At 40.4% G+C, this 12,415-nt stretch overlaps 1 protein-coding gene and 1 long non-coding RNA gene across 2 annotated transcripts in view; one reads left to right on the top strand and one right to left on the bottom strand.

The window, feature by feature from the left end:
- The window catches only part of LOC132436214 (uncharacterized), a 263,185-nt gene that overhangs the window by 35,931 nt on the left and 214,839 nt on the right, over positions 1 to 12,415 (top strand). Inside the window, exon 2 of the long non-coding RNA XR_009521742.1 lies at positions 3,276 to 3,402. This is a non-coding gene — a long non-coding RNA (uncharacterized lncRNA). The remainder of the gene's footprint in view (positions 1 to 3,275; positions 3,403 to 12,415) is intronic.
- Positions 1 to 12,415, bottom strand: part of DSG2 (desmoglein 2) — a 47,170-nt gene that overhangs the window by 24,597 nt on the left and 10,158 nt on the right. The window contains exons 2-3 of the mRNA XM_060028847.1: positions 5,526 to 5,561; positions 3,011 to 3,145 (exon numbers count right to left, since the gene is read on the bottom strand). Coding sequence (XP_059884830.1) covers positions 3,011 to 3,145; positions 5,526 to 5,561 — 171 coding nt within the window. The remainder of the gene's footprint in view (positions 1 to 3,010; positions 3,146 to 5,525; positions 5,562 to 12,415) is intronic.

Genomic DNA, 12,415 nt, shown 5'->3' with positions numbered 1-12,415 from the left:
CAGTATTTATAGAGAATATTCTAGATCTCTATGTGCTAATTATATAATTTCACTTACGTTAAAAATAAAACCAAACTGTGTGTGGACATAACAGCTGGTTTGTATATATATGTATGCATGTAAGAGTATGTAAGTATATACATATTTATGTATTTCACAAGATCTGGAAGATACTAAACTGTTGACAGTATTACTCCTAGACAGAGAATTTGGAAAGTTGGGGAAATACAAGATCTTTTGCTTTTTATGTACATTTTACTCTGAACAACTTTTTTTTTTCACTTTTTTCCAGCTTTATTGAAATATAATTGACATAACATTGTGTAGGTTTAAAGTGTACAATGTGATCGTTTGATACACATTATGTATTGTGAAATATTTACCACAATAAGATGAACAACTTTTATAATTAAAATTAGTAAGAAGAATAGCTAACACTTATCGAACCCCAAAGAATCAATGCATTTTACGGAAAGAATGTGTGAAAGAATGTGTGAATGACTCAGATATCTCATCAAACCAAACCAAACCAAACCAAACCAAACCGAAAAGCTTAACTCCTTATATACATACCATTATGTAAAACCGTAATTAAACATTTAGATTTTAGAAGGCTTCTATGAAAACAACATGCTGTTGGAAAAAGGAAAGTGTTGTCTTCTGTTCTGCAGCTGCTCTTTCTTTTAAGGAGCTCATCATGTATAATGTTTATAAGATGGGAAAGATGAAGGTACAACTTGCATATGAACAACTATTCATTCACACAAATGTTTACTGAACACCTACTGGATGTTGGCACTGCTCAGGGCACTAAGCCCTTGCCCTGGGGGAGCTTACACTCTACTGAGGGAACCAGACAACAAGCAAGCAATTTATGACCTAATGTCCTGGAGGCGAATGAGCTAGAAACTGAGCAGAACGAGTGAGGGGACTGAGACCGGTGAGGCCGGGAAGGGAATTCTTTCAGGAGGTAACTCTTGGCTAGAGGCTTGATGCTGTGAGATACTGCAAATATCTGTGGGGAGGGGGTTCTAGGCAGAGGCAACAGCAAGTGCTAAGGGTGGGAGGCTGGAATGGCTTGTGTCAACTTAGGGAGGTGGCAGAGTGGGGGCTGGGGGCTGACAGGAGCTAAGGTCAGAGAGGAGGTCAAGGCCAATGAATCCCAAGAGCTCTTGTAGGCCGAGGAGAGGAGTTTACTCCTTCCGCTGCAGTGGGCAGCTGTTGAAAGGGTCTCACCAAGGGGATGCTTTGATTTGTCTTTTCAAAAGATCACTCTGGGGCTTCCCTGTTGGAGCAGTGGTTAAGAATCAACCTGCCAATGCAGGGGACCCGGGTTCGAGCCCTGGTCTGGGAAGATCCCACATGCCATGGAGCAACTAAGCCCGTGCGCCACAACTACTGAGCCTGCAATCTAGAGCCCGTGAGCTGCAACTACTGAACCCATGTGCCACAACTACTGAGCCTGCGAGCCTAGAGCCCGTGCTCCACAACAAGGGAAGCCACTGCAATGAGAAGCCCGCACATCACAAGGAAGAGCAGCCCCCGCTCACAACAACTAGAGAAAGCCCGCGTGCAGCAACGAAGACCCAATGCAGCCAAAAATAAATAAAGAAAATAAATAAATTTATAAAAAAACCAAACCAAAACAAAAAACCCCCAAAAGATCACTCTGGCCGCTTTCTGGAGAATGGACTGTGGTGGGGGGAGGCAGAGGCAAGAGTGAAGGCAGGGAGATGAAGTTGGGGCGCTTTTGGTAGCACAGGTCAGAGCTGACAATGACTCGGACAAGGAGGGTGGCAGTGGGGAGAAGTGGACAGATCTGGAATACATTTTTGGCACAGAACTGACAGTACTTGCTACATTTTTGAAATATTGGATAGAATTATAGTGCCGTTTACTGAAATGGGTAAAACTTATGGAGAACAGCTTTTGGGAAAAATCAGGGGTTCAGACTTGCACATGATAAGTCTGAGATACATATTAATAGAATTACCATAAAATTTATCCAAAAAAATGGGCATTTTGAGAGTGGAAGGGGAGTTATTAATGATTAGGCTAGGACAATGGCTACAAACTCAGACTGTTTCAGGCAGGATGTGTGGTCGGTCACCCTACCACCTATTAGATATCAGTTCTTTTCATTTTGAAAACTACTTTCATGTGTAGGGTGGCAGAATACGCAACTCTGGTATAAGAATTATTTCAAGCCGAAAGCAATTGAGAAGAATCAGATGCAAGAAAGCTCTCTGCCCTCCCCCTATTTGCCTAAGAGCAGGACATAAAGTTGTAAAGGTGCCTTTCCCCCACTCTCTAAGAGGAAGGACAAAGGTTAACCACAGGAGTTAGATCCTTATCAGCCTGGAGACAGGACCAGAGGAATCCACAAAACAAACCTGACTAACTAGATTTTTCTATTATTAGTTGCTCATATATCTGCCTTCCCACAGTTTGCTGCTCCTGGAGATTCAAGGTCCTTTTCGTCTCGTCACTTCTCTAAAAATTTATTGTTCTTTTGCTAAGTAGCTATATAAACCCAAATCCTAACCAAACCTTTAAGTTACTCACCTCTGGGTGCTACATGCGCGACAGACATGTTACTAAGCTTGTTTGTTTTTGTCTTGTTAATCTGTTTTTTTGTCAGTCCAACTTCCAGGGCTACAGACAGAGAAACTAGGAGGGTGGTAGGAAAAAGAACATTGCCCCGCCCCCAACACGTGATACTATCTCCTTTTGAGCATTGTAACACTCTGTTAAACAAAGATTCAACTAGCGCCAGATTCAACTCTTAGTTGAATCAAAGCCCTACATTATATATATATATATATATATGTTCACCAATAATGCTGCATCTTCCAGAATGGGAAAGAGGCTCTTCCAGGTGATATGTGGAATATTAAAACCTCAGTAAGTACATCATATAATTTTCCTAAAATTTTAAAGTGAGCATGAAAGTCCGCAGACCACACTTTAGCAATACGCATGCATTATCCTGTTCCCCTTGAGAAGGTACCTTGGCAATCGGATTCTTCCTGGACAGATCCTCTCCTTCCCGAAGAGCCACAGGGGCAGTAATCCAAGCACGCTTTTGCCTCACTGAGTGAGTATGTTTAGGAAGCAGCTTATTTTCATTTCTTGAGTGTAAGGCCTAAAACAACAAAATAATGCCCCCAAATGATTAAGTACCCTAAGACATTAGTATGGCATCCTGAAATTTACTAAAAGTTGAAAAGGGGCTGTGCAAATTTAACGGTATAAATTTCATATTTTTTTAACAGGCTTCATTTTCAAAGAGGAAATATATACACTCTGGCAAACACTATATACCTGAAGAGCTTGTTTCCAAACCAGCAAAGCAGTTTTTTATCGGTCAGAAGAGATCTCCCAGAGAGAAGAGTTAAAAAGGTGAGAGTAATTGAGTGATCTTACAAATGGGCAAATTAAAATTAACGTACCAAATCATGAGTTTTCTTCTTACTGACTGAAAATGAAGTTTTATTTTTCTGTGGTGCCTTATAATATAAAAATGAATTACTAATGTTTTAAGACTACATGTCAGTAACCTGTTGATGTCAATTTAACTAAAACTAGTGCAAGTGTCAGTTAATGGATTTATTGTTTTAAGAATGACGTTAAGGGATTAAATCACCCACCTTTGGTTTATCAAAAACTTTAGGTAGAAAACTATTCTATAAATTTTCAGTTGTGCTTTAATAGATGAATATATATTTTATCCAAGGAAAATTTTAATACAGCTGACCTAGTATTTTAAGATCAGAAATGATTTTTACACTAGGTTTACAGTTTTAGTCATTTTGTTGCTGTATATAACATGTATTTTATTTCAAAATATTTACACTGGTTATCATTAGGTCACTGATTTTTTTCTTTGTTTATAGTGGAAAAATTCTTCTATAATTGAAAAAATTAAATTATGTATCAAAACATTAAAATAACATTAAAGTTTATAATGTAAAACATCCTCCTACTTTTTCCACTCATACTTTGGAGCATTCACTGTTAACAGCTTGATAAATATCTTTTTTTTTTTGATAAATATCTTTTATGATCTTTTCTTATGACCATACATCTGCACATGTAAAAAGGTCTCTTTTTCTATAAAAATGGAATTATACTGTACATCTCATTGTGGCCCTTGATTTTTTTTTTAAGGGTGATTCATTATTTATTTAATTTTATTTTTGGCTGCATTGGGTCTTCGTTGCTGCGCTTGGGCTTTCTCTAGTTGTGGCTAGTGGGGGCTACTCTTGGTTGCAGTGCGCAGGCTTCTCATTGTGGTGGCTTCTCTTGTTGTGGAGCACGGGCTCTAGGAGTGCAGGCTTCAGTAGTTGTGGCACGCAGGCTCAGGAGTTGTGGCTCACAGGCTCTAGAGCGCAGGCTTAGTTTGTGGCACACGGGCTTAGTTGTTCCGCAGCATGTGGGATCTTCCCAGAGCAGGTCTCGAACCCGTGTCCGCTGCATTGGCAGGTGGATTCTTAACCACTGCGCCACCAGGGAAGTCCTGCCCCTTGATTCTTCATTCAGTACCTCATCGTGGACATTCTTCCATGTACCATAAATTGTTTTACCATTCTCTCATTGATGGACACTTAGATTGTCAAAATATGCTGCACAGACACGCCTGGATAGAAGTTCCTGTGCGTGTGTTTGAGTGGGAATGGCTGAGTCTGAGGTGACAGGGATAGAGTAGAATAATCAAGTAGTTAGCTCAGAAATCCCACTAGGGGAATGTAGATAGAGAGAGAACTTTAGGGGACTTTGGGAGACCCCAGTACGTTAATGATCATTCAAGAAAGCAATGGAAAAATCCTGAAACAAGCTTGCTTGCCTCAAAGCAGAGCAAGTCACTTAGCATCAAAGCCTGATCGGCTCGCTTAGCAATAAAACCATGCAAAACAGAAGCACGAGACATGCCCCCAAACAATCAAACACTAGTGGAAAATAAGGCCTACAACCTGCCCAGTGACGTCAGCAAGGTAATGACCCCTAGGACATGCTCTCTGCACACAAAAAACAGTAATTTATGGAAAGGTGACATTTCAAAGTGAAAGACCCTCGTTGTACTGAGACCTGAAATAATTTTTCCATAGTGCCATGACGGTCCTGGATGCACCATACAGGGTCAAAAACTCCCCCGCCCAGCATGTAGGAGGAGTTAATGATTGAAGACTCAAAGAATGAAAAAGAAGGTGGTCTTCTCCCCCTCCCTCCTCTTCCTTTGAAAAAGTAGCCCACTAAGTACTTGGAGAAGTGCAATGCTTGCCTGCTCCCTTGGAAGCCTCACAAGTGTCCTAGTCTAATAAATCACTTCTAACTTATCACTTTGCCTCTCTCTGAATTCTTTCTGCACTGAGACATAAAGGACTGGAGCTCCCTGGAGCCCCCTGAAACGCTACCTAGCAGTTTCAGCAGGAGTGTGTGTTTTCAATCTGGGAAAGGCACAACTGTCTTCCATAAAATTAAGCCCCTGAGTCCAAAAGACAGGAATAATCCCCTCGGTTCCTTACCTCTAAATGGAGTCCATTTCCAAAGTTAAAGCAGATCTGGAAAATAAAATTATTTGTTGTTTAATACGATTTATCACTCAATTCAGCTTAAGTACTTTGTTAATGAATAACCTAGCAATTAGGATATTATAGACATTAAAAAAGGGGGGGTATTTAACCACTACTATCTGTCTTTGCCAAAAGGAAACAAATTTTAATTTTCCCCTTTGCTTCCCACCATGACCAGGGCCAGAGAGAGGAATCCATATTCTTTTATATGCATACTCCCTCCCCCAGGAAGCTCAGAACACAACTCATATCTGAAAAACAAAGACACAAACTCTCCTTTTGAAATCTTAGCCACTCTCTGGTCCTTCCCTCCTTACCCTGTGGTTTTCACCTCATGTTCTCAGGGACCCACTTACCTTTCCTCAAGGCCTTTAGTGGGAGATGGAGCCCCCCTCCCCCTCCCCCGCTAACTCCCATCATGCCCCATGTTCGGGTCACACATGACTGCCCATATTCAGACTTCATTCCTCAGCTTCCTCGGGCCTACCAACTCTTTTCTTTGGTTCTTATCAAGCACTCTGGACTTATATTGCACAACATTATACAGAACTAAATAGTTATGTTTACTCTAAATCTGCACAACAAACCCCCTTCCTGCCTTTTGACTTTTGCAGCACTTTGTTTATAGTCCATTAATCTCCTCTTGGCTTCCCTCTTCTCTCGGTTTAATCTGAACCAGCACTTCTAACAGCGTAGCCACATGTGGCTATTTACACTTAAATTAATTGAAATTGATAAATTTGCTCAATTGCCACAAGAGGCAAGTGGCTTAAGAACACTTCCACCATTGCCAGCCTTTCCAAAGATATTGCCAATGACTCAGGGATCCTCAATCTCTTGATCTTCTAATATTCCTGCCTCACTTTTTCCCCCAACTCTGTAAGCCTAACTATGATTCTTTTTGACCCTGTACTGACATTGCTAGAGAGGGCCAGAGAGATTGAATGGACCCGTCACACATCCATGCTCCCTCCACAGGGGTGATGTTTGTTTCTAGGGTGACTATGTATGTTTCCGTTTGCCCAGGCAAGTCCTGTTGTGCAGGCATTCCATCTGTCAGCACCCCTTTCATTCTCAAAAGTGTGCTCACTCAGACCATAAATTATACAACGGCCTTATCTTTGCTTCTTGTATTGCATCCCTATCATACCATCCCAAACTTCCAGGCAATACCCCAATCACATTGACCACACTTCTGAACCCACTCTTAGTGATCCCACATTTTATTTGACTGAGATTGTATCTTCCATCACCCTCTCCTTCCCTTCTTTCTCCAAGGAAGAGGTGTCCTGATGCCTTTCCAAGGTTAACCATCATCTGTGTGCTTTATTTTCAACTTTTCCACTTATTCTCCCACATTGATCTTCTCAAGAAACTTGTTCCTTTCACTAATCTTTTATCTTCATTTGCTGCTGGCTCATCAAACATGTTTATTTCCTTCCCATTGGTTGGTCAAACAAAGTTAGATCTTCCCCATCTTAAAATCACACAAACAAACCTCTTCCTTGTTTCTGTTAACATTTAATCTACTGCTCCATATCCTCCTTCTACTACAATTCCAACCTGAAATAGTTGTCTATATTTATTGCCTTTACTTCCTCACCTGCTATTTATGTATTAATTCTTTGTAATCTGTCTTAAGTTTGGATTTTTCTCAGTCTTGTCTGCCCTTTTTCATGTGCATCTCAGGTCACACGGATCCATGAAGCCTTGGTTGGTAAATCATGGAAAGCAGGGCTTTCTCTACAATTTTTCAGTCTCTTTTGCTTACTCACATCCCTTTGAAGGCTTCTTGCAGGGTCTGTTCTAAACATGGATCTTTCACCTTCCTTTCTTTCCTCTACCTCGTAGCACGTGTTCTTGTTTCCACCCTTGCAAAGAGATACTTAAGGACGGTGGATGTTCAGCCTCTAATATGAGTTCCTCTGGGGCAGATGAACCACCATGGCTAATTTTCTATTTTATGGTCAGATATATTATTTCTTCCTTATCCTCTATTACTAGTTTACCAGCTAGCAATGGCCAGAGGTATATATCTCCAACCAAAGTCGTGCTCCCCAAATTTATGTACTTTCAGAGGTGGCATGGTATAAAAAAACAAGTGAAAGCAATGCTGAATGGATCACTCCTCTCTGCATGTTTCTCTGGTGGGTATTTTTGAAGGGAAAGACTAGGGACTAGATCCAGGATTCCTCATTGTCACATCATCAGGGACATTCTTAAAAAGTGATATATTTCTTGCCCAGCCTCCTAACTACTGGTTTCTTTTCTCTGTATGGGCCACACTGAGGAGTTGGCTGGATAAAATATTTACCACTTTTATTCTTCCCTAGAATCTTATTGGGCCTAGCAAAGGTGTGATATTAAATATGTGTTATTTTAAGTAAATGTTATCATTCTGACCAAGTATCATGTGCCCCAGGATGTAAGCAAAAGGGGCCAATTTAGAGTCTTCTAGTCAAACATAAACTCTTTATAAGACTATCTTCATTTTTTATTGGAATGTACTTTTTAGATGTGACTTGTTAAGAAAACTACATGACTATAAACAGTGCTTCTTAAGTTTTAATGTGTATTTTGTTCACTGGGGATCTTGTTATTGATAAAATGAAGATTTCAATTCAGTATGCCTGGAGTTCAGCTTTATACTCTGTATTTCTAACTGGCTCTCAGATGATGCCAAGGCTGCAGGTTCTTGGACCACACTTTAAGTAGCAAAGTTGTAGAACTGTGATATGCAATATCATTTGTTTGTTGAGGGATACAGACAACAAAGTCCACCTATTCATCATTATCTCGGTAGTTAACACAAGAAACTTTGTCACTCTTGATTGCTAATATCTTGAAAGCAGAGAATCTTCTATTTCATGAATTTACTTATTTTTAATCTTTAAAAACTTTTAAATTGCAGTTATAGTCAGCCCTCCATATCTGCAAACGCGGAACCCGCGGATGCAGAACCCACAGATACGGAGTAAGACGCGCCTCGCCATTTTCTATAAGGGACTTGAGAATCCATGTATTTTGGTTTCTGGGGAGGGGGGGAATCCTGTAATCAACCCCCGGCGATTACGGAGAGATGACTGTATATACAAAAGCAGAGTAAACAGTACAATGAGCATCCACATAGCCTGCACCCAGTTTCAACAATTGCGTAGCACACACTTTTTTTTTCTTTGCCCCATTGCTTCTGAAGGGGTTTTATCCCATTTACATTTTACTATTGTTAATGCTTTAGTTATAGCAGCATTTGATTTTTGAGAATTTCCCTAAATTTTTTTTTTAATTGAAGCACATTTGACATACAGTATTTGTTTCAGCACACATTTCTTTTTAAATAAATTTTTAATTCAGGGATATATTTAGATTTACACAAATATTGCACAGAGGGTACCAAGAGTGCCTTTACTCGTTTCCCACTAAAGCTAACGTTTTATTTTTATTTATTTTTTTATTTAAAAATTTTTTTAATTAATTAATTTATGGCTGCGTTGGGTCTTCGTTGCTGTGTGCAGGCCTTCTCTAGTCGTGGCAAATGGGGTGTACTCTTCGTTGCGGTGCACGGGCTTCTCATTGTGGTGACTTCTCTTGCTGCAGAGCACAGGCTCTAGGCGCGCGGGCTTCAGTAGTTGTAGCACGCAGGCTCAGTAGTTGTGGCTTGTGGGATCTGAGCACAGGCTCAGTAGTTGTGGTGCATAGGCTTAGTTGCTCTGCGGCATGTGGGATCTTCCCAGACCAGGGCTCGAACCTGTGTCCGCTGCATTGGCAGGTGGACTCTTAACCACTGCGCCACCAGGGAAGTCCCTAAAGCTAACATTTTAAATACCTGTGGTACGTTTGTCAAAACTAAGATATCAAAATTGGTATATTTAGATAATGCGCAGTTAACTAAATTACTACGCTTTATTCAGATTTTACTGTTGTACTAATGTCCTTTCTCTGTTCCAGGATCCAATCTAGGATCCCACATTGTATGAAGTTGTTATGTTTCCTTAATTTCCTCTGGTCTGTGACCATTTCCCAGGCTTTCCTTGTTTATGACCTTGACAGTTTTGAGGAGTACTGGCCAATTATCCTGCAGACTGTCCTCTCATTTGGATTTATCTGTTGTTTTTCTTATGTTTAGAACCGGGTGATGTGCTTTTGCAAAGAACACCACAGAGCGGTGGTGAAGTGCCCTTTTCCTCACAGCATATCAGGGGTACATGATACCCACCTGACAATATTTGTTAAAGTAGCCTTTGTAGGTTTCTCCACTGTAAAGTTGCTGTTTTTCCCTTCACCTGCTGTATTCTTTAGAAATGTATCATTAAGTCTAGCTCACCCTTGGAGTAGGGATGCCGGGAGGAGAGAGGTTAAGCTCCACTTCCAGGGGGGGCATCTCTATATATTATTTGGAATTCTTTAGTAAGAAAGATTTGTCTGTTCTTCCCTTATTTATTTGTTTATTAATTCAATCATTTTTATCAGCTTGGATTCATGCATATTGATTTTATTCTGTGGGTTATAATCCAATACTATTTAATTTATTTTATTGTTTAAATAGTTCCAGCTTTGGCCGTTGAAAGATCTTTATGGTTAGATTCTGTGTCCCTTTGACATGTCCCCATGTTTTGTTTTTTGAGCTCTTTCTTACTGTCTAGTATTACAAGATGCTCCAGGCTCATCTTGTATTTTCCCTGTCCTGGCTTTAGAATCAACCATTTCATCAAGGAGCCCTGACTTCTAATACTGAATGGTATTTAGAAGCCAAGATCTGGGTGTGTAGGTGTAGCACACACATTATAAAATTGTTTCCAGTCTCCTCAGCCACTTTAAAGGGGAGGGAATAAGGATAGAGCTTTTCTTATTAACTTTGTTGTTACCAGAGGCAGTGTTTTAATTATTCTTCAGTAGCAAAAGGTTCATCTAAACTTAATTAACTCCCAAAGGTCCCATCTTCAAACACTATCCCATATGAATTTTCGGGGGACACAAACATGCAGTCTGTAACAACGTGTAAGGGAATTTGGCCAATGAGATATCAGGAGAATCTGGAAAAAGATACTTGTCTATCATAAGAAGAAAAACATATTCATAGCCTCTCTTTTTACCTGCTTCTGGAGACTGCTGAGCAAGGATGTGACATTTGGAATCGCAATGGCCATCTGTGACCATGAGTAGAAAGCTAATAAAATGGCAGAGAAGACAAACTGAAACCGTAACATCTTTGAGTTACAAAACTGGTCAAATCTGGAGCCACCCCATCTCCTGACCATTTGTTATGCGATATTAAACATTCCTTTTAATTAACCTTTTAGTTGGGTTTTGGTGCTTACATTTGAAAGCAGCCTAACGTGTACCATTGTTCAGTTATTATACAAATTAAAAGAAATAATACATAAATGTATTTATTGCAATGACTGGCACATAGCAGGCACTCAGTGAATACAATTATGACGGTAGTTCCTCATTTCTAAGACTTGCATTTTCCTCAGCTTAAAATTTCTGAAATCTGGATTTATCCATGCCTTCAATTTCCCAAGCTCCTGCGATGTTCCTGTCCTCTTGGATTCTTACATGTTGGGGAGACAGACAAAAGTAGGGTGTGATAAAAGTTGTAAAGAAAATTAAAGCAGGGCCAAAGTAGTAGAGAGATTTAAGACTGTGGGGAGGCTCTCAAAAGAGGTTACATCTGCATAGAGACGGGAATGGGGTGAGGGAGCAAGCCAGGTAGAGCCCTGCAAAAGGAATAGCCAGACCAGGAGGTGGGAATGAGAGCGCTGTGGTCAAGGTGGTGGTGGTAGAGGGGAGGGATCCAGTGAAGACGGTGTCAGGGTGCCGCTTATGTTTCTTGATCTCGTTGCTGGTTACACAGTATGTTCGGTTTGTGAAAATTCAGTAATTCAGTACACTTCACTAAAAAGTTACCAAAATTGATGTGCACCTTAAAGCTGAGGGTTTTTGGCATCTGCCTAATAGTCCTGCTGTTTCCATTTTACAGCATCTATTGCAATAGCCTGTTTTCACAGACACTTAATAAAGACATGATAGACTGAAATATTTGCTCCACATTCATGGTACAAACAACCCAAGAGAGTTGTACCAACATTTTGTCAGTTGTGGAACTGTTTGTTTATTTGACTAAGGAAATAGTTGAGATCTTAACTACTCCTTCCTAAAGTAAATGATTTGGATGTTTCTTTAGGAATGTGTATCTCACAGCACACATTCTTAATTTAGGACAGTAGTTCTCAGTTGGGGGAGATTTTTGCACACAAATTCCCCCACCCCTTTCCTGTGACATCCTGTGGTCACCTGGGATATTTGGTAAAGTGTGGAGACATTTTTGCTTATCAAACCAGACTGCGTGTGTTGGGGGCGGGGGGAAGCAAGTGCTACTGGCATGTACTGGGTAGAGACCAGAGAAGCTGCTCAACATCCTACAATGCACAGGACAGCCCCTCCCCCAACAAAGCATTATCTGGCTCTAAATGCAAAGAGCCAAGGTTAAGAAACCCTAACTCAGACCATGTTTCTCTGATTGCAAGTTACTGTAATAACTAGGGCCCGAAGGTCATGCAAGTTCTGGAGGACCATGGATTTATGTAAATTTCCAAACTGGTAGCATATTGCAGACAATATAAATGGAGTAATTGACACACTCTGTCTTCTGTCCTCCATTCCCACTCCTTCCCACTTCCCTTTGAACATTTTCAGTTCTGTAAGTTTGAGTGACGTCCTGTGGGGATGTTGTAAAAGGATTTCAAGCACTGGAAGGACGTCTGGACAAGGTGACCATTATGGTTTCTCCTAACTATGAAATCTGTCATTCTTTTTTCTCACAAGGAAGTTAGTGATAG

This window comes from Delphinus delphis, chromosome 13 (assembly GCF_949987515.2).
Source record: "Delphinus delphis chromosome 13, mDelDel1.2, whole genome shotgun sequence".
NCBI lineage: Eukaryota > Metazoa > Chordata > Mammalia > Artiodactyla > Delphinidae > Delphinus > Delphinus delphis.
Note: the sequence above shows the minus strand (reverse complement) of the source record. Positions and strands in the feature narration are given on the sequence as shown.